Raw genomic sequence first — 26,327 nt, forward strand, 5'->3', positions numbered from 1 at the left:
CATAACATTGTCCTTTGTGACTACTGTACGCTGTCTTTCAATGCATCGACAATCCAAACAGTTTGCATTGCTCGTCTGTGTGTATGTATGTGAGGTATTGAGGGATGGTGGTCGCATGTACCAGACTCACTATCCAGAGGGTGGTGAGGATCGTGCATTTGTGACTTGAACATTGTGTTGTGACCTTGAGCAAGGCATTTTACTTCTCATCGCTTCACTGAGTATAGTGAGTGCCATATCCTGCAATTGGATGATTTCCTGTTGTATGGAGTGAATTAAAGAAAATATTATCTTCAGTCTCTCTCTGGCAGAGTTGTCAAAATACATCCTTCACAACTATCCCTGCAACTATTTCACCTGTGATTGTCACAGCTCACTTGAAGACAAACTGTGCAGGTTTCTGTTCAAAGGAACCTGCTAGTGATCAGATGAACTATGCAAGTTAGCATTCTGTATTTTAATCATTACTGTATTGTTATCAGTGGCAAAGAAATGAATTATCTGTGTTATGACTTGTTCATTGAATCAAGACTAATTTTGTTTTATTGAGCAGTGATGTTGAGCGTTCATTTTGCTTCAGCCTTTGTTCAAAAGCTTCTTCTCATGGAGTTGATCTTGTTTTCATTTCAGTCAAGGAGAAGCTATCACAAGATCCAGACAGTGAAATTGCCACAACAAGTTTACGGGTTTCTTTGACATGTCCACTTGGTAAAATGAGGATATCGATCTCGTGCAGGTCTCTGATGTGCACTCATATCCAGTGCTTTGATGCATCATTGTATCTTCAAATGAATGAAAAGTAAGCTACTGTAAATTAATCTCCAAATTTAGATATTCAGATGCAGTGTTGCACCTAGGCTATGCCCTTGCATTAATGTCACAAAAAGTGAAGCAATTTCCTGTATTTTCGCAGACTAAAGGTTGCTTCTGGCACTGAGCAGAATTTGGTGTAATATGAAAATTTTAAGTGACTTGGTTTTCAGATACCCTTTCGTTGCATTGCCTTGCACTCTGATGTCATTTAAATGATTAAAAAAGTGATTAAACTTATCAGAGCAGGATATGCCAACAAAAGTGAATCATCATTTTTGTAAAGGTGCCATTTACAAGTTTTTTAACTCTGATGATGTTGATAAACAATCTTAGTTAGCTGCCAATACTGTGTCATAGTCAACTCAATTTACAGTTGTGCAAGAGTAGTGATTTTCTCTGATGTTTATTGGTATGCATCATGTAAAGATGACATGTACATGTGCACGCATGTCATTTCCACTCACAAAATCAGTAGGCTGATCATGGTAATCCCTTCTATTTGTAGGAAACCAACTTGGATATGTCCTGTTTGTGATAAGAAAGCACCTTTTGACAGCCTTGTGATTGATGGGTAAGTGTTCATGATAGACAAGTGAAGTAAGGGAGAGTTGTTATGTATGACAGTGACTTTTCATTTACAACAGATTGAATATCCACAATTCTGTTGTGTTTTATAGATAATAAATGACAGAATTATCAACCAAAACTTATATTATAATACCTGTTCATGTCAACTGATAAAATATCTATCAACTGGGACACATGTAGGCATTATCACTCCCAACCGTAATCCTGCCAGACAGTATCATTTCCCCACCTGCCGAGCCAGCAAAGAGCAGTATTGAGCCAAAACCATAAGTATTTTTGCCAGCTCTGCATGGTATGTTTTAACAGATTTGGTCAGTAAAAATTACTGTATCTATGCATCTCATCTCTACTGTGTCCATGCTTACAATCTACTATAGCAGCTAGTGTACAGTAAGATTGTGCACTCTTCCTTAAAAGCTTACGGAGTTGAAATTAGTTATCCTCTTTTCAAATTACTATCAATAACATAAAATCTGTCAATATCCAGTGTTTCAGGTAGTGTTTTTTGTCTGCACATTGAGATATGCATTCCAGAATAGTTGTAGAATTGTGTAGACCAGTAAAGGCTCAAATTAAAAGCCATGAGAGTGATTTTCCACCAGTGCATTACCGTAAAGAATTGAACCAAGGACCAGAGAGTTGGTGAATATTGATAGCAGTTTCACCATTTATACAATGTTTTATCAATCCAAATCTCAAAGGTAAAATTGTGTAAATTGTATAAAATGTTGTACAGAGATGTAAGACGTGTTAGGATTATGAATTATGTTTCTGACACACACCAAAATACTGTCATATAACGAAAAACTGTCGTGTGTGCAAATTTACTTGCGTATATGACAAATTGGCAATTGGCACTGACATAAAATACTCTATGCCAATCTATGATGTTATACCACACACTCGTAAAAGCTGGCAAAGAAGGAATTTGTTATTGAGACCACTAGTACAAAATTCACCCTTTGATTGGACAAGTTTCCTCTATGAATATGTAACAAAAACATGGTAGACCTACATATGTAGTCAATCTACCACAGCAGCCTCAAGATCCAATGCCTTAAAATTTTAAACCTGTAATATGAGTAAACTTAATGATTTAGACTGGGTAGTAGACAGTGCAGGTACTGTTGCAAATTTATATAAAAGTGCAAAATAGCCATTGACATGAGCCATTGATGTATGTTTGTTATCAAAGTAGAAGAGTGTTCAAAGTGGCTATACCAAGTCAAGAATTCAACCCTTAGTCAGCACCATGGTTGGAAAGGTTGTATAAACAGCGTTTAAACCATGTCTTTGAAATCTAATTATAACCCTGCTGTCGCAGCGTCAGACAAGAAATGACAAGGATACACATGACATTCTGAATTATGAGATTGCATGTACCATCATAGGTATTCCTTTTTTTGGTACATTCATGCTGAATCAAAGCATATACCGATCAACTTGTTCATCAATATTTTTGCAAAACTGAGACCAGTTGTTTTGAATATGTGATTTTGCATATGGGAAACACAGAATATCTCTAACTCTTGCATAAGCAACAACACATTCTTCTGGGGTGTGAAATGGGGTAGTTTTGTATGTGTCAATGTACTCAATATACAAAGTGCATGTCATGTCCTTAGTTTGAGCAAAATCAATTCATGCATGTTCGAGTCATGTCTCCAGGCAAAAATGGATGGACAAAGCTTAATGCTGAAGTGAAGAGTGACCAAAAACTTACAACAAAACGACAGATTATGTGATGTATTTGATAATCACATTAGCAAGAATAAATGTCAAGAAGTTACTGTGACATGTTTATCATATCTGTGCAAGTCAGTGTTATAAAAATCTAATATTGTAAGAAATTTCATTTAATTGTTTCGGTAAAGTCCTTTTCAGCTACTATAGACTATAGTCTATAGAAGCTATTGGGATGGGTATCCGTCCGGCGTCAGTCTGTATGTATGTATGTATGTATGTATGTATGTATGTATGTATGTATGTCCGTTTGTGAGGCGTCCGTCCACTCAAATATCTTGAGAACCGCAGTACTTACTGATTTGATATTTCTTGTGTAGATGAAAAATATGATTTTGAGAAACTAATTTTTTTAATTTTTTGATATTGTTGAAAATAGGCAAATTAATGCCAAAAAAGGCGTTTTTGGTAAAAAATCTTCTTCTTGATAACCGCTGGTCAGACAGCTTTGTTATTTGGCAAACAGGTCCCTGGGGATAACCCAACTTAGATTTGTTAAAATTGTGATGAAATATGAAAATCTGTATTTTTAAGGAATTTTTTGTCATTTTTGGTCAAAATTTGACTTACATGATTGTATGTAATTCTTGTACTGTATAAACCCTATCAATTCACCCAGAAAAAAATAATTAATATGGTTTTAAATAATTGAATTAATTAGGAAATCATCGAAGCCAAAATAATTTTAGCGTGGAATTATCAGAAAGTTCAACTTTTTTTGACAGTTCATAGTGAAATGCTTACCATCCTGAGGATTAAAACATGTAAAGGCAACTTTCCTGAATCCCAACTTTGATATATTCTGAACCACCATTTATGTTATCTAAAAGAAATTGCTCATAATAGTTTGTCATGATAGGGTGGTCAAATAAATAGAGATAGAGAAAGTTCTAATTTCCATTTATGGTTGACTTGGTAAGGATAAAATAAGATTACTTTTTGAGGAAAAAAATAGAGTGGTCAATTAAAAGAGTGGTCAAAGTGATAGGGTTTTTATGGTAAAGCTGGGCTGTAAGATTCCTCATGTGCTATTTATAGCAATTATGCAATCTGTGTAAACAGTGCAATGAAAGTGTAACATGATTCCTTATAATGCTTTTGATGACCTTGAACTTCTCAAGTTTCAAACATTTGTCTCTTCAGTGTGCTTTCTCTGAGTACGTAGAGTCTCAACTTATTCAACAGAACTTACTTACAATGTTAATTTGAAAGTTAAAATGTGCTTGGTTAATAGGATGAAAATACTGATATTAAAAGATAGTCAGCTCAAGATTCTTTGTATTAACCTGAAAGATATGCTGTTTTTTATGACGTAAATCTTGATTTGAGCAAGTCTTGTTTACTTTAATTAGAATGTAATTAACTCTCGTTTATTTGCTATTATTGACTAATATAGTCTGATGAAATAAGCAAATCTGTATTTTTACGGAATTTTTTCCATTTTTGGTCAGACCATCCTGAAATGAGCAATCAAAGATATCCACCTTCTTCATCAATACATGTGTCACAAAAGGTTATTCTCTACATAACACAGCAGAGCTCTGTCAACTGTTGGGTCGCTTGTTTTTTCAAAACCACTGGTCAGACAGCTTTAATATGTGGTTTACATGTCCCTAGGATGACCTTAGTGAGATAATTTCATACAGACAGGAAATACTTAATTTTGTATCCATGTCTATAGTGGCTTCAGGGACTTTGGCCCTATGTTTTTATCTGGAATATTAACCCTTTTCCTGCCGAGCGCCCCTGTCCGTTATCCTGCCAAGTCGGTCAAAACCGGCCCCCTTTTCCGTGTCTACAGAAGATAGGCTCTCCTGCACGCTTTCCTGCCAGGCATTTGGCGGGAAAATACCGCATTTTCGGGGTACGATTACCGACCATATACGTGTTAGACTTCAAAAATTTTTGCATGCCCGTATAGAGGGGCAACCGCTGATGAGGTTGTGTCCAGAAAATGACGAGGTCACGGGCGTTGTTTGCCCGGGGGACGTGCACTTTTATGCCCTTTTCTAGCTTACTTTCGCGGAAGTAAAGCTCGTTCGCCGGCACGCACGGCCACACCGGGGAAACGTCACCTCTCTCGTGGGTTAGTAGAAGACCCAGGGGTTAGTGCTATGGGTGCGGGAGCACCCTCAAACCTGTCCTGTTTCCCCTGGGTTGTGTCACTTGGCCACGTACTTTGAACGACTTGGAAGAGTCGCACATTGCAGTCTGCTTTGACGTAGTGTCAACGACATAGTTCCGCCATTGAAGGAAGGCGTGTACGTAGTTTGGCCAGTTCAGTGAACACTTAGCTCGTTAGTGTTACCGTTTCCTAACACGTTAGTTGTGCAGTTGTTACTAAGGTGCAGTTTTGTACCACCTTAGCTCTGGACAGTGCAACTGCTCTATGCACTAACCCCAACGACAGATGGTTGGTACAACGTCTACGTCGCACGAGCACAGCCTCCGTTGGGCTGTGCCCCTCCCACGTGATACAACGCACGTTCATCCATTACTATAGCGTCCTTACGGATCTGCCAAAAACGAAAGTGGGGGTAAAAACAAAACAAACGAAAATATGCGATCCATAGATAGTATTTTATTCGGGAATAATTTACATTATGCCGAACAATAAATCTCGGAGTCTGTCTCGACGTCCGAGTGCATGGTCCGTGTTTCAAAAATTACAATCGGGGTGGCAGATCCGTGTTTCAAAAATTATAATAGGGGAATTGTACAAAATAATCCGTCTAAACAAACAAAACAAAACGAAAATATGCGATCCATAGATAGTATTTTATTCGGGAATAATTTACATTATGCCGAATAATAAATCTCAGAGTCTGTTCTCGACGTCCGAGTGCATGGTCCGTGTTACAAAGATTACAATCGGGGATTGTACAAAATAATCCGTGTTTCAATTTACAATCAGCGGGATCGTAAAGCACAAACAAACGGCACAACCGTGCTCAAAATGTGATCATGGTCCGTGTTCAGAATACAGTCAAGCCACTGTTAGGCGAAGCTGTCCCCTGTCCGTTATTTACGTCGGTTCTCTTGCTGATGGGTGTCGTCGGGGCTGTGTGAGTAGAGGTCTGCACGCCAATGCTCCTCTTACCTCGTAGCATCATGCGATGATAAAAGCCGCAAAACACTCGCCCTCGTGAAGATGAACCCCGCACAGACTACATCCTTTGGACGTCTCAGACAGTCGTCCGCTCGCAGTGGTCTTACCCTCTCTGCTACATACTTTACAGCATTTCTGCCGCCCCTCCAAACGGCTGACAACGTGCATCGGCTGATTTTGTGGATTGATGTACGAGGCAAGAGAAACAGTGGCCTCGACCTCTCTCACACTGGGCTGCGATCGCCCACAATAACCGCCAATGAGTTGTTTCCCGACACGCAGATGAAACATCTTATGGGTCAGCTTACTATCAGGGTGTACATGCTTGAAGCATATATATGCATTTACCAGGGCAACATCAATCAGGTAACATGCCAGATATGTCCACCATCTGTGGTTCTTGCGCCCAGTGTGAAAGTACTTGCGCTTCTGGTTGGCTCGGTCGACGCCTCCCATGTACCGGCGATAATTATACAGCGACAGAGGCACTTGTCGCCGCTCGTCTCCCTCCCCCACTGGCACGCACTCCAAGGGTGGATAGACCGTATTCAAGATCAGCACCTGAGCGTTACTATCCTGATAAGCAGTGATGTTAAGACGAGAGTCCGTTCTGGTCGTGGCTTTCATATCCCCAACAGACAGAGGAAGGCGCTTCCTCTTACCCGGCGGAATTAATTGAGGGGCATGGTGCGACGATTACGGCGGTTGAAACTCCCGACCATGTAGATCCCGGTCTCCATCAGCTCTCTAGCAGTAACGACCATGCTAAACAGGCTATCACAGAATAGGCTGTGATTATATCCACAGAATGGCTGGACCAGCTCCATCGTAATTCTTTTCACCACACCTCGCTCCTGCCGTCTCCCATCAGTCCGATCCCGATATTTCACACCTAGGTACGGTGCAAAGTTAGCTATGTATGCAGTGGTGGAGTCGCACAGCTGCCATATCTTGAAACCGTCTCGATCAGGCTTATGCGGTAATCTCTGCTTAAATTTAGAACGGCCCTTAAATCGCACCATGCCCTCGTCGATGGAGATCTCTCTACCCATCTTATAATTATTTACGCACCGGTCAACTATGGGCTCCATCCATGGATTGATTTTATACAGGGGATCCTCCTGACACCGACGTCGGCGGCGTGCCTCATCAGGATCACGACGTGGATCGTTCTCTGGGTCTGCCAGATGAAAGTATCGCATAAGCTGCTGAAAGCGACTGCGGGTAATCACAGTAGAAATACCCTGGTTTCTCAGAAAGGGATCGCTAGACCAATAATCCTCCACTGATGATTTACGGTCGATACCCATACAGACTAAGACGCCAATGAACGCCTGCACCTCTCGGTAGTCAGCGTTACGCCAGTATTTATCTATTTTCCTAGCGATATGTCGCTGGTGGAATTTGGCGTATTTATTAGTCTCGTCCTTGGCCAATCTGATCAGTGTAGCTGGATAAACTTAAAAAAGTAATCGAGCTCACGGCGTGGCTGGGCAAGGTGAAAGTCGGTCCTCTCTCATGGTCAAAATCGGTCTCTTCAAATATATTAGCATCGGTAGTCTCCGACATACGCCAGACAGGAGGTGTGTCGTCCTCCGCCAACACAGCAGCAGCGTCATCATCGTCGTCAGAGCTTGCCTCACCTACGTACTGCCTGTCATAAAAGTCATCGTCCTCTGCCGCATCCTCGTCAACCTCCGAGTCGGACTCAGCGGTGATATCACCGTCGTCTGGGCGTCTGGGCCTGAACTCGCCCGTAGCGGCATCAAGGATCATATCTGGCTCAAAATCAGGTGGGCTATCCTGATAACGAACCCCCCGCACTATCTTTTTCGGCGGGACATCGCAGCACACGAAACTATGGCAGGAGCGGGCTCGGCAGCCTCTGCTGATGACGAGGACTCAAGCTCTTTCGCACTGGGCACAGGAACCTCTCCTGACGCAGGATGAGGGCTCATAGTAGACACAGGTGGTGTCTCTCCCGGAGCAGCCGGGGGAGAACCAATGGCATCAGCCGTCTCATTACTCACTGTCTCACTAGCAGCAGCAGACGTAGTCTGTGCAGGTGAAGTATCTCCCACAAGAGCAGATGTAGTCTCTGCAGGTGAAGTAGTCTCTCCCGGAGCAGCCGGGTGAGAACCACTGGCAACCGGTGACCCGTCATCATCCTCATCGGCAGAACGATCGGTCTTACGTTTACGCTTACCACTGGGTTTTTCAGCCGGAGATGGCTTCGCCTTACGGGAGCGTTTCTTGCCCGACTTCTTAGAACGTTTACTAGGACAATCACAACGATCGCTACCACTACCGCCCGGAGACTCTGCATCTTTGAGCTTCAGTCGTCTGCTCGCCTTCAGAAAACTTTTGCGGTCCGTCAAGCTCATGTCTGGAACAGTGTCGACAGACTAGCAGGTCCCTCCCTTTTAAAGCCACAGGGAAACAAAGCCCTGGACATGATTGGACGCAGGGGTGTTAATATATGCATCCACCTGTTATTATAATGGACCTACGGCAATCAGTCCACCAACCGGCGCTGACATTCCTACCCGTCATGTAAATTGCCTGTCCGCACCATTTGATATGCTAATAATACTCATTTGCGATGCAAATCAATCGAGCACTTAGCATAACATAGTCAATGTCATTAGCATCTCAACTTGACATTCCGTCCAGCTGGGTACGTGGCATGCGCACCTGCCACCCAAGGACGTTGCCCCAAGCCCATGTTTAGTACGGGTGGGAAACCCGTATCTTTAACCTCATGTCCCTTCTAAGTACGCCTGCGCAGGGCGTATTGTCATCCAAGTCGGTGACAAGCCAACCCGACAGATTGCCCATTAAGCAGTAATGGACTGGCCGTCTCGTTCTTGTACGGCAACGAACAGTGCTTCAGCGGCTTGTTTAGGTCATAACCGTCGCCTGCCGAGCGGCTTACCCAACTAAGGCGGTCAAAGATGAAGGATGCCAAAATTGTCAACGGCTGTCTCGGCCTCGTCCGTTGGGCAAACATGGCTCCTTCAAATAACGTGGCCAGCACGTCTACGTCATCAGCGGTGATGACGACCCGTCATTGACGCCCGAGTGCGTAAAACTCGGAATATACCGACAGGTACCTCTACCTGAGTCGGTCATACTACGGTATAAACCAAACACAGGTCTGCCAACTCCCGTTAGACTCGGCGCGTTAGCCGAACTTCACAGGGACAACATAGGCGTAACAAGTCGGTGAACAACGGTTCACGCACCTAACCGCAGCCGCCAAGTCGGTGAACAATGGTATCAAATTTTGAGGCCATGTTCCTGAATGGCAAGGCTGAGGCGGTGTGTTTCGTTGCACGGCTTGAACGTCTAGAGCCAAGTGCAGCCGACAACGTCCGACATCTGAGTGGGTAGTCTTTTCGAGAAGGTAACAAGTCGGTTAAAAGCGGTGGTTACCCTTCACAAATGTCGCTCAAGTCCGTTCGGATCAGTTCCATGTCAGGGACTAATCAAGCCGAGTCCGTCAAATCCGTCCGCACTTCCCGTCAATCAGGACCAAGTCCGTGATTTTCGTCTCGCACCATTGGCAAAAAATTGCACCGCCAGCTGAGGCGGTCTTAGGCGGTTGCCTTCGAGAAAGCCGAGTCCGTCAAATCCGTCCGCACTTCCCGTCAATCAGGACCAAGTCCGTGATTTTCGTCTCGCACCATTGGCAAAAATTGCACCGCCAGCTGAGGCGGTCTTAGGCGGTTGCCTTACAGATTAGCGTTGCCGAGTCGGTCAATTTCGGCCGCAATCTATGTAGTGCCTCAGAGCCAAGTTACCCCAAACTCCGCTAGAATACGTCAACGTGCTAACCTGCCAAGTACGCTACTCGTCCCCCAAAAAAAAACCAGTCCCCCACCGGGGTGGGGGACTGGCTGGGTAGCTTCCGCACCTTTCCCTGTCGTTGGACTCTCTGTGAACCCATTTCGAGAGCAAACGCCGTTCCTCGCCCAAAACCTGTCCTCGAACGACCCCTAGCGCGAGCAAGGGTTTGCTACACGTAGTTCCGTCGACTAGGCAGGAAAGGGGTACCAAAAAGTAGCCCGATTTCCACCGCCTTGGCAGGATAACGCCGTGGCTGCTCAGATTCTAGCTACACCGAATTTCAAGCGGATTTTCACCGACTTGGCAGGAAAAGGGTTAAAGAATTGAATGATAATTAAAAATTTGACTTTGTTTGTCTCATCAGGTTATTTACAGAAATACTAGCAACTTCGCCAAAATCGGATGACATTCAATTTGCTCAAGATGGGTCATGGTCAGTGTTGTGCCATGAGAAGGAGGCAGCTGTGATAGGAAGTCCCATGGATAAATCAAAGTCAAGCTTTAACGGTCAGTTTGATAAATAATACATTATACTGCATGATGAACTGGTAAATCCTAGCTTTCCCGACCCATAATTCCATCTACAATGATTGTTGTGCTGTTATTTTAGACCTAACTTGTGATGCAAAAAACATCACAATTTGAGTATCTCCCCACCAGTTACTGAACTTTTCGAATTGCTCATCTTATCACCCTACCAAGACTTCAACAAATTTACAAGAGATGAAATACATCTCAGCCATAAAAGACCAAGTAATGTGGCAAATATATTCAAGGTAGACTATTTTGTGCTGTCTTTTCAATTAATGTAATTTTAGTGACCAGAGCCAGTAAACACTGATTTTAATCAGTTTCCTTGTTCAGAGATAATCGCTCAATGCAAGTCTGTCAATCACAAAAGTTATTTTGTACCATTCGTAATTGTTTTTCAGTGTAACAAAAATTGGTGGGATTTTTTAGGATTACAACAAACTCTTTTTCTTGTCAAATAATTAAATCAGTTTCAGGAACTTAATCTGTTTACATCCTTGATGGTGTAAATACACTTTAATGCAAATTAATGTGAGAAAGACTACGCTGTTGTAGTAGTTTTTATTATCACAACTGGAAGTTGTGATATAGAGGTGGTTTCAACCGGTGTTTGATGTCGTCCATTTCCGTAAACGACAAAAAGTCAAAAACTGCTGAACAGACTGCGTTGATATTTGATACCGATACATAGACTGGTTCCAAGGTTCCAATTCTGAAAAATGGAGCCAAACGGAGTGCCGGTTAGATAGTTTTGGGAAATTTCTAACCCCCCTTTTTATCTAATTGATTTTAGGGGTCTTTCATATATGTAGTTTTGGAATGTACACCAATCCTGCATTGTGGACTGTTTTATGAGTTGTTGAACAGAAATGAGGTTTGATGAATGTTAGAAATATGCAGGATGGCTGATTCGAAGTATAAGAGATTTCTATGGTCTTTTGGGCATCAAAAGCATTAAAAAAACATATTTCATAGTTTAGATTCTCACTCTTGAGATGACCCTAGGCATTTGTTAAGTAAACATCCTTGAGTCAATATACAGACTTTGACATTCCAGAGATTAAGTATCCACAACCTCACATGTTACAGTCTTTCACTACAATGGTATGGCCCAACCCATTGTTATCAATGGAGAGTGTGGACCTGTCTACAGGAAATTGGGGTGAACAGGTTAGACAATGACATTACAAGTTGTAGGTTAGTTATCAAGGTAGCACCAGCATAGAGTCCTGAGCATCTGTCCATGTGTTCTCACAGCAAATTACAGGGAAAAAAATTATTTGAGAAGTTTCTCTCCTTTAAATAGAAGTATATTACAATTTAAACCTGTCACGGATAGATTGCTTTCAAATGATCTGAAACACAGTTATTGCCCATTAGCAACAAATCTATAGCAAGATTTATGTAAAGTTCATGAACTTACACAGGGTATTAGACAAAAGATGACCATGACTTTGCTACTTTTCAACATTTATTTCAATCAGATTTCCCCAGCTTAGTGTATAATTTTGTAATCTTAATTACTGTCAACTTAGCTTTACTAACTTATTCATGCCTCATTATTCTTACACTACTGTTATACCTTATAACCAAAAAATTTCAAGAGATCCATATATGATTGTCACTTAACAAACAATTTACAAATATGTCTTCTGCTTTTTCTCCATATACATATACATGTCTCTTTTCTCATAAAAATGAGCTTAAAATGGCAATGTGAAAAATAGTCTGTCAGCTATATGTTGCTCATTGACTTCGTGGTCTGTCTAATTCACAGTGAGTGTGGTTGTTGATAAATGCCGATAATACTAGGCGGTCATAATGTCCAAGCGCCATTGGCGGTATTTTTAACATAATGACCATAGGTCACTATCACATCTGGAAGTTGTGATATAGGGTTAGCTTCAACGGTGATGGACAGTGTCCATTTTCCGTAAACGACAAAAAGTCAAAAACCGCTGAACAGACTGCATTGATATTTGGTAGAGATATTCAGACTAATTCCAAGGTTCCGATTCCGAAAATGGAGCCAAACGGAGCAGCATTTAGATAATTTTGGGAAATTTCTAACCCCCCCCCTTTAACTAATTGATTTTAGGGGTCTTTCATATATGTAGTTTTGGAATGTACACCAATCCTGCATTGTGGACTATTTAATGAGTTGTGGAACAGAAATGAGGTTTTGATGAATGTTACAAATATGCAGGATGGCTGATTCAAAGTATCAGAGATTTTCATGCGCTTTTGGTAATAAAATTGATAAAAAACAACATATTTAATATTTTAGATCTCTCACATTTGTTATGACCCTTAACATTACAGACTTAATGACATAACCCGCTGCTGGACCTGTTTACTGGCGCATTGATTTAAAGACAAAGATCGTTTTATTTTGTAATAAGGACGTGTGATTTCGTAAACATAGTCTATTAGCCTGGAAATGTGATTTTTGCGAATATTGCTTACCCCACTGACAAACAGTGTGGTTTGAAAATGGCTGGAATTCGCTACTTCGGGACTTTGTTTTCTGTGTGCATTTACTGACAAACTCCAAACCCGCAGCACCTACCCATTTAGTATTTCATGTACAGATGTACCCAGAGATAGAGTAGTTTCACAATGTGCCAGTTGTGATCAAGTGCCATTGGCGCTATTTTTATACTGTTTGAGCGCTGCAATTTTTCCCAGCCAAATTATAGTGTGCAACATTTTACCAATTTTGTGAATTTTTCTGTAATTTTTTTGACTATTTTGGACCAAATGAACATCACATTTTATTGGCTTCAGATTTTTATCAAAATTTTAGCAAAAATTAGAAAAAAGTTACTTGTATGTGTATATTTTGATATAGGCGATAAAAATTGACTTTGGCGCTCAAAGGGTTAATAGATCTAAATAACATCACTGTTCTTGAATTTTTTACTCCATCTTCCTTGGATTAAAGGTATACAGTCACCTGTAATCTAAATATGTCCATATATGGTCAAAGGAGCGTTCCTTGGTATTCAAAATGCCCATGTGAGGGCGCCTTTTTTAAAAAGCGGCCACCCGCTTAAAATCTGTGATTGGTTAGATTTTCTCTTTCCATGGTAACTGTGGCAAAATTGGAACTGGTGACAGTATACCTTTAAATTAGTGGCTCAGAATAATGACCTGTGCTCATTCTTTTTCACAGGCAACAAGTCTTCGGATGATAGGAAAAACAGGGTTACAATGATTGATCTGACGCTGGACAGTTCTGATGAAGAAGATGAATCTCCTGTGATCACAGCTAAGAAAGGGTGTGTTTCACCACCAATAATAACAATAGATAATACGCCACCTCATTCAATGTCAGCGCCTTTGTCTTTGTTGTCGTCAACATCACACAACACATCTAACTCATCCCCGTTGTCTTCATCAGCTAATTCATGCTCGCCCCATTCTAGTTCCTATACAATGTCACCACCTCCGCCATCTCCACATTTCCACAGCCCAGTTCACAGAACATCTCCGATAAACTTGTCAACATCGTCACTAACCTCTAATAGAATGCCGTCTTTTTTGACTCGTCCACCACCTTACCCTCCTCCTTTGCCTCCCTTATCCAGTGAAGATTTGCCCACAGAGGAAGAGTTTGAAGAATTTCTTGGTTGGTTAGGTGATAGACGATACCGTCCCGATTACTTATTTAATAGCCCAGAAGATTTCTTATAGATAACGCAAGATTCTGTATAGCCTGGCTGTGAGTTAAATGCCCTTCTCAGAACTCTGATAGCGGTGAATATAGCTCAGAATTTAACCGGGCATATATTGTGTGATTCTGTTCATTGCTGACTGCATGGCGCAATTCCATCCATCTACAGCTTCTTGGCCTGTGCTTTGAAAGCCACAATGACACAGAACTTAGTTCAAAACACAGATGGATATGTTGCATGGACAAGCTTTACATTTCTTTCACATCAAAAGAATTCTTTACATGCTCTTCTGAGTCACTTGTATTTCTTTGTTATGCTTATTTTTGGTATTATCGTTGTAAACTGCCGTATTTTGTGTTTGTACATACCAAATATTTTTAGATATGGTGAGGTCAAAGTTTGGCTTACAATATGAAAAGTTGTTTCTCGGGAGCCTAAACTGTCATATTTTGATGACCTAAGACGACTTTGAACTGTACATCTCAATATTTTTTGAGGTTTCATAATCTGCATTGATTAACAATTACTTTGCCAGATGAATTTATTGGCTATATTTTTTGGTAATTGGTGACTGTTGTACTGCTCACTCACCGGAAATTGGGTTTGATCGTTTCAATTCCCTACTCAAATGTAAATAGTTCTGTAAGATGAACGTAGAGAAGTTTTCCTCGATACTTTATTTGTTTACGTTGTTTATTAACTAAAACGAAACGAAATCATGTTTTTGTATTTGTGTAATTGTATATTCAACACCTTTTTTTTGTGTGCCCTGTTTTGTCTGAATATTGTACTTTTCTCTTTTCAAAATGTGTTGTCTTTGAAAAAATACCAAAAAAAAAGATCCAGAGTTTAAAAGAGAAATTAAAGTATATGAAATTATAAAACAATCACTGTGTGTATGTTTTTTTTGTCTTTTTTATCCTATTTGTCTGCAGATAGGGGGACAATAACTTCTCTAAGATAGGATGGCAGAACAGGGTACACAGTATGTAGGGCCCTTTTATTTGGTACTTCAGTCATTGCTATGAAGGACATATCCTAGTCTCACCAGCCTTTTTGAGAACAATCTCTTCTGCTTGTTATGAATCAATAATACACAACCAGCTCTCTCACCCATAAGTCCACATCAATTGGTGACAGGAACATGTAAATGTTTCATTTCAATATAACATTCATGCTCAACAGATTTGTACACCGCTGCAGGTAAGCTGATGTGATCATTTAAGAAATCAGAATCCAGACCATCCATCATTCAAAACTGTTACCATAATTTTTGCTATGTGTGAAACGAAAAAGATTCCAGCTCAGAAAAACTATGACACTTTCATCCTCACATCCTCTTGCGACTCTTTCAAGTGTAGTTACATAGCGTACATACGACCAGTATCGAGGAGACAAAAACCATGTCCATAGTCTGGTACAGTATATAAGAATGAAGTTATAGTATTCACAGCCAATAACCAGATGGAAAATTTGGTGATTGATTATAAGGGGATGCCAGTTGACAGGGCACAATACTAGATGAACTTTTTGGGGTACCATACCTAAATTATAGAGTGGTTTTAGAAGACTTTATCATTGACTTTGCAGTTTGAACCGAATGTGTGAGCCACCATAGTGCAGCGGTCTCTTACAGACTATACCAATTTGCTCAAACAAGCACTTTTGCTCAAATGAGAGGTAAATGATAACAGTAACAATCCTAGTTGAAAAGGGAACATGTAGAAAATCACACTTGACGCTGTTAGGTATACAACAAGATGACATACTATGATGTCAACTTTTGTGAAAAAAGGAAGCTAATTCCTAGAGACCGCTTATCTATGGATTACATCATTGCAGCAGACACAGATGGAGGCAGGGCCTATCGAGCTACTTTGGATTTTAACCACTGGCCATTGGAATGGTGTCAAGGCTTTTTATGCCACAGACCATTTTATTGTCATCTGCTACATTTTGTCGTGCCATCATTGCAAAGCTCAAATTAGTTTCACATACTTCATTGAATATATCTGTAAGCAGATTACCCTTACATGAAGGATTTCACCTCTCTAACAAAACACATAGTGTTTGCAAGGTGGCTATAGGCTTTTTTGGTAAACAGGATTTTATTCTTTCTTTTGAATACGTGTGGCCAGGATGTATGTGACCACATTAAACTTAGATTTACCTGAGGTCTATGACATAGAATGTCAATTGCAACATGGCAATATGTTATTGTTCACACACGTAGTAATCAAACTTGATGCGGTCAAAGCAGCTAAAACTTACAGGATTGAGTAACACTCATAAATCGGCACACAGTCCATGTAGCCGACAATGAGATGCAAATGATATGCGGTTAAGGTCTCCTCGACTAACTTTCAACTGGTTGCTCACTTTCTACTATTTATACAAAGGCACAGACTGCTTCAACCTGCAACTTAAAACTGATAGTGATTTGGTAGCTCATTCTTTACTATTTTTCATAGTTTTCGGTAGCCGGTAACAGACACTTCGTTTTTGTGTCGGCTACATGGACGATCTGCCCATAAATCAATTGCTTTGGTTTTTACGACCCTGGCTATTCATAAACTAGAAAGGCAACAGCTTGATCCAAACATTGCAAGGTTTTGAAGTTCTACGATGATATGATTCAAGCAATTTTGACCACTTATCGCATACACACATTTTTGGCTACCCTCTAGAACTCTCTCCTGGCCCTCAGCAAAACTATTAAAATTTATTATTCCACAGACTTAAATTATCAGAAAATCTTTGACTGATACAAATCTACTAATCACTGTAGAAGTGTGTCAGTTTGGTTGATATTCATCAGTTTGAGACCGTGCCTATGCCAAAATTCTTGCAACAAACACATTTACCAAAATATTGCTTTTAGGAGATATCATGGCAGTACTATTTCTCACTGGATTATCTACCGACAGGGACAAAGCCCATCAACTATAAGAGTAATTGTGCAATTGAATAATTCCTAAAGAGTTAGTCACACTTTACCCTGTTTCCATACCACATTAGCTTGATTATTATTTGTTGAGTATGAGGTTATCAAATGGTGGTATGTAAGAAAAATCCATTTTGAGTATTTTCTTATCATATATCCATACCACTGAGTTGAACAATACTGACAAAATTAGCTAATTTAATCTACTACATTGTACTAATAGATATTATAAAGCTTGTTACAAAAACACACTTGCTTTATGGAGCAAAGGCTTTTGCCTGATATTGCAACTTCTCATGAATTGTCTCAAGTTTTCAAGGTAAAGAAACAGTAAAATTGACAGGACAGCACAGGAAATTGCAGAGTGTATCACAGAGGATACGCTGTCCCTCCAATGCTGATGTGAATTACACTATTGTATCACGGACAAGGGCCTTTACACCATGGTTATCAGTAAAGAATGGTTTTCCTTATTAAAAAATTCATGAAACAGTCTACATACATGGGTCAATGGAACACTAAATCGTTTTCATTTAAACTAGTACACGCCTTGAAAAACTTAATGACTTAAACATTTGCTCAACTTTCCTACAGGAAACTTGGACCATTCTTTTTCAAAATCAAGAATAAATATTGGGGCTGACCATGTATATTTTGGTACTAGAGAAACAAATTACCTTACATTGACCAACACTTGAAATTTAAAGTGGCTACTATCCCTGCGTTACTATAACTCTATGGGGGGAAAATTAATTTCTTTTTTTTAGGAAATAGGTTGGTGTAAACTTTATTTACTCCAAGATTTCAAAATGAGCCCCCCAAAAGCGATAAACAAGAAAAAGTATTGTAGAAATTTTAGAGTCTAAATATCTGTCTCTGAGATTCATTCTTCCTGAACTCAACTATCTTTAACCCTTTCACCACAATGGTTTGTCCCAAATCCATTGTTTTCTATGGTAAAGTTGGACCTGCATACAGGGAACTGGGGTGAAAGGGTTTAGTCCATATTAAATATTACTGATGATGAGAAATTTCTGTCAAAGGGCATGTAGCTGTAGCTTTTGATATTTTTTGCACAATTTTTTAAATATAAACTAAAGTTTCTTGTTCTACTCCCCAGAGCATGTTGATATACACAGTGTTGAGCTTGTCAACTGAGCGTGTGCAAAACTGAATTATCATTGTTGACAAATGACTTCCAGTCTGGACTTGCATTCAATGTTAAGTGTGCATTTTATACATAGAGACACGGTACTGACAAGCTAAATAGTGTGTGTTTCAACATGCTTTGGGAGTAGAACAAGCACTTACAATCAACATGCAAAACGAAAATACAAGCAGTGAAAAAATCTTAAATTGCAGCTACTGGCTGTATAAAACGACAGCTTAAAGTCAGAAAGTAATGAAGGCATGTCTGTTTTAATATTTTTTAAGTACACAAATGGTGGTTAGGATAATGGAAATATGTAAGAACATATGTATCTCAGCTGTTAAGACATTCTTAGGTCGCAAAAACTGATGTTGATGCCATAGAGTCAGGGTGATCTGGGCTTTTAGTCGCACATAGCCTCTTTTCAGCATCCACTCAGACTGAATATGAACATGATCATGTATTAGACCATGTAAAACTTTGTTCCGTAGTCAACCAATTCTATGTTATTGTAACGTGAATCAGTACAGGTAGGTATAGAAATGTCTGCTGAGAGAGACACTCATCTACACATGCATATTTAATACACAGATATATTCAAAGTTTATTTGAAGTTATTGTTGTGTGATGTGAGTCTCATACAGGAAACTTTGATGGTTTCTATATCTTTACACATGCAACCGCTGGTACATTCACAGTGGGGTAATGTTTTTCACAAACTACAGCAAAGAGGCATAAGTGTCATTGCAGAATGCAATATTGAAAATATAGACGTCACTGATTCCTCGAATCATTATCATGCCTCGTAGAAAATTACAAACCTGAAAAATCACTGACATTAACCATAAACACAAATAGTGATGATGTATAACATACACAAGATGCAATAAATAGAACCTTGCTGTACTTCACATTGAGATCTGCAGGTGGTAAGCCATTATAATAGGCATATATTTCTGGGAGATTCTGAGAGATTCTAGAAATTATGTCAATGTGTACTCTTTCTGTGCTCAGTGCAGTAAATGATTGTCAATGAATATACTTAAATACTTCACCTGTCACAAAATGATGAACAGAATTGTACAAAGTCATGGCTTTCTCTTTTCTGTCTAAGTCAAGATATGAAAGACATTGTACGGTGGCTGCAGAGACGAAGTTTTGAGGTCCAAGCATTAAATACACACATATTGTACTATAATGTCAAGACAGTGACACCAGCAACCATCAGCCTCAATGTCAAGTTAAAACTTTGCATATCCTTGTCACATTTTGAAATACACAGTCAAGAATCTTAATTTCTCTGACTGTCTGACATTTTTTTCAAATGACTTTCTTACAGGCAGCTTTGTATTTCACCTCTACCATCGTACAATCATTCCAGTACTGTAGCTAGTAGTTGTGCCAGCAATAGTAGACCGAGCAGTATTTCATCAACTGATGTACCACCAATGTTAATTTCTCCTTTCCAAACACTGCCACCACCTCCAGCTGATTTCTTTGATCCATTGTATAGCCTACAGCTGCCTCCTGCAAATTTTCAAAGAAGGCAATCTGAATTAGACCGTAAGTGTAAACGCTAATTCATTTCCTATATTCATCAATGTTCATTCATGTTTGGCTATTGTAATGGCAAAATGGTAGGCCTAAAAACCTGTTTTTACTGTGAACCATATTGGGTCAACTACCAAATTAAGTTCTCACATGGAAGTATTAATGAGACATCGATGGCTATAATATCACAGACATGACAAGACACTTGGATGTATCGCCAGTATATGAATTAAAACCTGGCCCATTTGTACTTCTCTACCATTCAGTGTAACAAGATGAATGTATATGTCACATTGCATATGTTCTGATTGAAGTTGGATTTCAAGAATCAATCAATGCTGTTGTGATGCCAAGTTATAAAGTCCTGTATATGGCACGTACTGTCATCTACAGTGATGCTTGAGTGTACACTCTCATATTTGTCTAGTTCATGCTGTTGTTAAAATCCTACTAAAATTTTTTTTCAGATTTCGATATTTTCTCATTACTCCCGCCGGATTCACCGCCGGTATGTATCTAATGTTACTGACATTATAGAAACTTTCAAATAGCTAAGCAACAGTTGCCAAGGAGGATGAAATTGTGTGATATCCACAAATAGGTTGATTTTGGGAATTTAATTTGTGAGGACACATGCCACAAGAAGAATATCTAAATAAAAAAATTCACAGATGGAAAGGAAAACAGATTTCAAACGCAAAAGTGTCTTTTCAGTATGTTGCCAGCATTACAACTACTTTGAGTGTTCTTGCTTGCATTGCTGATTGTACACTCCATTTAATAAAATGCAACCAAAATAGTTTCCACACTAAATTTGATATCATCATGCAAGTGGTATGTTCAAATCCAAGAATAATCAAATATGATAATAATAATAATAATAATAATAATAATAATAATAATATTTAATAATAATAATAATAATAATAATAATAATATTTGGTTCTTATGTAGCGCACATATCCACAAGTAGATGTGATCAAGGCGCTTTACAATTATTATTACCCCTGGTCACTGGACCTAATATGATACCACTCAACTCCCTGGGGAGCAGACAACAGCTCACATGTGCAGCCAATAAGCGCAGCAGAGCTAAACGCACACATAACAACCTCTGTCCTACCAGGTACCCATCACTCCTGGGTGGGGAGAAGCAATGAGGAATAAAGTGCCTTGCCCAAGGACACAACACCACAGCCATGCCGGGGCTCGAACTCACCATCCTTTGATCGTGAGTCCACTGCTCTAGCCACTGGCCCATGATGCCTCCGATGGAAATCCAGTGCTGCTGAACTGATAAATCGATGAAAATACAAACTTAGTGGTCATGAAAGTGATACATCACAGTACAACATACGTTTTGCATGCAAATATCTGATTATCATCAGCTTATGGAAGCTCTCATCGTACAGGCTTCTTGTGAGTGGGTCAAACTATCTCTACCCATACAACACATACCTGTGTAATGTTCTTATTTGTTGATATTTTTTCCTTTTTTTTTTCAGCTCCCAGTGCTTAATGCAAATGATGTTATTAACGGGACTAGCAATGTTGACATCATTCCATTGGATTGACAATGACAGCAATTGGTTACCTGACTCAAACAACGCTGTTTTTGTCTTTGGACAGTGCAGGTGATGTTGTCAGTGTGGACCAATGCTCGGACTTTGCATCCACTGAGAACTTCGTGGCAGTCAAGAGGGTGATCCTACTTTACTGACCCATTATATTGGGTCGTGCTAACACTACATTGCAGCTGAAGTTGAATCAATGGCAGCGTACATATATATTTATAAACAGAATTCAAGATGTTTTCAGAGTACTTTTTACCCAGAGATAAATTCTTCATGTGGATTGCAGCTGTATGAGCTATTTGTAAAGCACAATTGGAGTGTCATGTAATGTGGCCACAATGATGAATACACAATTGCATGTGAAAGTTTTTAAGCAAATGACTGATATACCCAGATTTGCATGTGAAATAATATTTGGACACTATCATAGTATTGTTCATAAACAATGAAAACGAGAAAATTAATAAATATGGACTGATTTGTGGAATTTCTGTATAACAAAGAGTTGAGAAAAGTTTTGGTCACAAAAATGTCACTGTCTCATTAAGTGTTCAACTAGTGGAAGCTTTCATCACTTCAGTGATGGACTAGTTGACTTTTTGTCAAGAATTAAGATGTGCAATGAGTATAACATTACTGTATTAATACCAAACTTGCCAATCAATTTATGCTTTTTCAATTCTTGTTGGTGCTATCATAAATTAGCACCTTTCAATTAATTGTTCAAATCATATTCAGAAAGGGATATTACCTTTTTAACTCAGAGCAGTAATTTTTTTTGAAAACAATGTGCCATATATATTGTTTTGTTTGTTATGTAAAAGGAAATGTACATAAGATTTTATCTGTTCAACTAGGTTTCTCACTTTCTGATCAAAAGTGGTTGTTTTTCTTGCTTTACTTAATAGCTGTTTACTAGCTTTGAAATTTTGTCAATTCAAAGTCAATGAAAGCTTTGTGGCAATGAGAATACTAGTCTCACGTATTGATCAATGTTATTAATTACATCAACTATCAATGATCAATATTATCAATTCTTAGAGTGAATTCTATCTTTGACATCAGGCATCAATGATCAACGATGGAAATGCTAGCTTTTTGTATTTATCGCCTCATTTGATACTCTTAAAATATCTTTGCAAAAAATGTACACAGTGTTTGTAAATTAATTCTTTTTGTCTAAGCGCTAGGGTATAGTTAGTACATGATTTTGGCTGATGAATATATTCCTGCCACCATCGATAATGGCTTACTGTCATTTGATACTAAAAGAATGTTCACAAATGCATTTTGCATACCTCAGGAAATAATGAGCACCAGATAGCTGGGGATTCCATGTTATATGACATGAATTGACTCCTCAACAGTCAAACTGGTCACAAGTTTTAAAGTGATTGTTAAAACCATGTTAAAATCATCAGAAAAATAAAGCTCATCATGATGTTATCAATAGGTACCAATACATTGATGTCTGTACAGTAGAAATTTGCGTTTTTACCTTCCATCAGGAAGGCATAATTGTATTTACTGCTGAAATCACTAATGTGTTCAAAACGTAAAAACAAAGACACTGCCGCCAGCACGTCTGACCACAACTTTTCCCGGCTGTCAGAAAACATGTCAACCGAAAACATGAACCCGCCACACTCAAAACATCGACGCGCGAAACAGAAAAGTTTGACTGCCCAGACCAAAAACATAAAACCACGCCCACCTTCTGAACGCCGACCACCGCACACTTACGCTGTGTTTGAAGCGTGTTTGTGCACAGCTTTTCTCTTGATTTGCTTACTGGTTTACTAGACTTGGTTCAAGTTCATGATTTGTGATCGTGTGAGTTGGATGATCGCTTGGAATGCAATGATTTGTGTTCTGTTTTCAAGTGAAACGTGTGAGTAGGATATGATTATGAACGCATTGAGTGGGGTGAACGCGATACAGGGAAGTTTCACCCGGCACTCACTGTAGCTGCACAGACTAAAACGCGTTTGATCGCTACGTAAACCTGACCTGGGCTGCCAAATTTTACACGATGAACTTTTACAGATCATTTTATTTTCGAAAATTCACCGACTTGAACCAAATCTCTGCTGGTTAATTTACCTTCGTCCTATGATACCCTAATGGCTCAAACGGAGATATAGGAGTGGAAAGGCAATCTTGCCCAAGTTGCAGGATTGTAATGGAAATCTTACTGCGTGGTGGGGATAAAGTTACTGGCGATTTTCTCGTCATGCAGAGAGGTGGCGAAAAGTTCCGTTTCAGCGATCGTGGGTTACGAAATTAATGGCAACGCTTTGTATCGTGTCAAGTGTTAGATATCTCTCAAAGAAAAACAAAGCAAAAGAAAATGACGAATATGGCAATAGTGCAGAAGATGTCTCAACCAGTGCCGTCGCACGATGTGTGAGAAGCCGATGGTCAGTTTGGGAATGGACTTTTAAAAACTGACGCCAGTAGCCTATGAGAAATTCACCGATGAGAATATTGCTAACTGAGATGAATATGTGAATTTTTTTCTGAACAACACTCAAACAAAATCCAGTTCTTTGATTTCCAGTCCTTGCATATTTCACAAAGTCCTATAGTCCATGATTACGAGCCATGCTTCTAGTTGTTTCTCCCGCGGCGTGTCGATGTTCTGTTCGGGTAAATCCTGTTCATCATCTCACAATTTTTTCAATTTTCAAAGATGAACGACAGAATGTCCGCCGGCCGCGCCAGTCGACAGGACCACGATGTCTGAACAACGTCTGAGAAAGTTGTTGATCGTGAAATTTGAGGTCAAAATTGGAGCGTGGTTTAACAGATTTGCTCTGGCGGGTAGAACTTTTCTATTTCGCGCCACGATCTTTTGAGTTTGGCGGGTCGATGTTTTCACTTGACAAGTTGAGTGACAGCTGGGAATATCTTGCGGTAAGACGCGCTGGCGGCTGGGCCTTTGTTTTGACGTTTTGAACACATCAGTGATTTCAGCAGTAAGTCAACCGGCTCATGTTCATTTTGTCACTAGAAAAACTTGAGAGTTCATCAAGACATCTTGTTGTGTTGTTGATATAAATACTGTCTTCAACATTTCTTAGCTAGTATTATTTGCCGAGTTAGAAAACTTCAACAAAGTTTGATCATATCATTTGATAATTATCAATACATCAATACATCCATAAAGCAATTTATTGATCAGCTGACTGTAAATTGATGTAAAGATATAACTTTTATGATACTTCATGTTACACTCCAATATGATTTGGTTGTCAAAAAATATCTGCTCTTTATGCACGTTATTGAAAATATCTAAGCTTATATATGTTTAAAATACATGTATTATGTCTTTCTCGAGTTGGAAAGATTGACATTCTTTTAAAATTTTAGCAAGTGAGTTATTATAAGATGACTGTTCAACTTTCTTTGTCAGAAGTTTATTTAAAAATTGTACAAATCAACATATACCGGATTTTTCTGAGAGTACGCCCACACGAATAACCGCCCATGGGCGGTTATTTGGGGGTGGGCCGTTATTAAGAATTTTAAATTTCATCTCAACCTTTGTCTACGGCATTTCAACTTGACTCCCCTTGAAAAAAATTACCTACGCAAAGGTCAAAAAGTTTTATATAGCGTACAAAATAAAATAAGTTACACTTCTAAGATAATTACTTCGGCGATATATGTCCGTATCCCCCTATTTATGCTACTAAAATGCAGGTGGAATGATCCAGAAGAACGCAAAGTCAACGTTAGAGTTTGCCACACAATGCCGACAATGATTGACAGATGAAGCAGGAGCCAGGAATTTTCCATTCTGCACGATGGGGATCATGAAATAAATAAAATGACTATCATAAAAAATAACTCTGTTTCATTATTTTTTTATTTAATGTACATCATTACTTTTCAGGTTTTTTTCGCTTTGATACAAAAATCTGATGATTTTCTTCGCGTAAATTTGTTGCATTCACAAACGTAACAGTAGTAGTAATCCCTAGTAGAAATGGTATGATCCACAATTGTTTACGATTATTGACCTCTTTGCGTGCAACGAATGTGAAACACTGTATCTATTTTCACAAGTTCGACTACTTTGATTAACTTGTCACACTTACAAACTAGGTCAACCTCAGAACACGTGCACACATCAAAATCTGATCGATGATTTTCTTTGCTTAAATTTGAATGCGTTCGACAAACCATAGAGGCATATATAAAAAAAAAATGTCTACATAAAAATTTAAAAAGGTTTTTCCTTTTTTGTTATTGGCAAGTAAAATCTAGCGTAAAACTGTTGGTCGAGGATCCCTGCAGTACGTCACTACAGTGACGTAGTAGGCGGTGACCTCTCAACTTCTGAACACGAACCAAGAGATTACGGCCAGCATCCGCGCGCCACGAATAATCATAGATCCTAGGACTGAACTTTCCCCCACCCCCCAAGTAAAAGTTTGGTTTCAGTTTTGTGAGACTGGGAATGTCCATAAGACGAACGATGGTCATCGATATCACACGAAGAATCTCTCAGTTTGTTTTAGAAGTTGAGAAGTCACCGCTACGTCACTGTAGTGACGTACTGCAGGGATCCTCGACCAACAGTTTTACGCTAGCAAAATGGCGGTCTCCGTGTAGTCATGTCGGGCAAACTTAGAAAAAAAGGCGATATTTCAGTGAATTTTGAGCGGACTTCTGGTCTGGTTAGTCCCTAATAACCAAGCTGTCAATGAGTGTTGGCAATTTGTAATTTGGATGGAAAATATTTCGAAATATCGTCGAGCAAACTTCCGCAAAGGTAGCTGTGATATCTCAG

General features: G+C 39.4%; 1 protein-coding gene across 3 annotated transcripts in view; it reads left to right on the plus strand.

Annotated features, from left to right (window-relative positions):
- The window catches only part of LOC139121941 (E3 SUMO-protein ligase PIAS1-like), a 37,049-nt gene that overhangs the window by 10,284 nt on the left and 438 nt on the right, over positions 1-26,327 (plus strand). The window contains exons 7-13 of one of the 3 annotated variants that reach the window (XR_011549370.1): positions 631-799; positions 1,319-1,384; positions 10,467-10,609; positions 13,809-13,914; positions 19,744-19,967; positions 20,423-20,463; positions 21,461-26,309. Coding sequence is in view for 2 of the 3 variants with exons in the window: in XM_070687273.1 (XP_070543374.1) it covers positions 631-799; positions 1,319-1,384; positions 10,467-10,609; positions 13,809-14,329 (899 nt within the window). In the remaining variant the exon portion in view is untranslated. Of the gene's footprint in view, positions 1-630; positions 800-1,318; positions 1,385-10,466; positions 10,610-13,808; positions 15,198-19,743; positions 19,968-20,422; positions 20,464-21,460; positions 26,310-26,327 lie in introns of those variants that run through there. The other 2 variants (XM_070687275.1, XM_070687273.1) reach the window with 2 other exon arrangements.

This window comes from Ptychodera flava, chromosome 21 (assembly GCF_041260155.1).
Source record: "Ptychodera flava strain L36383 chromosome 21, AS_Pfla_20210202, whole genome shotgun sequence".
Lineage (NCBI taxonomy): Eukaryota > Metazoa > Hemichordata > Enteropneusta > Ptychoderidae > Ptychodera > Ptychodera flava.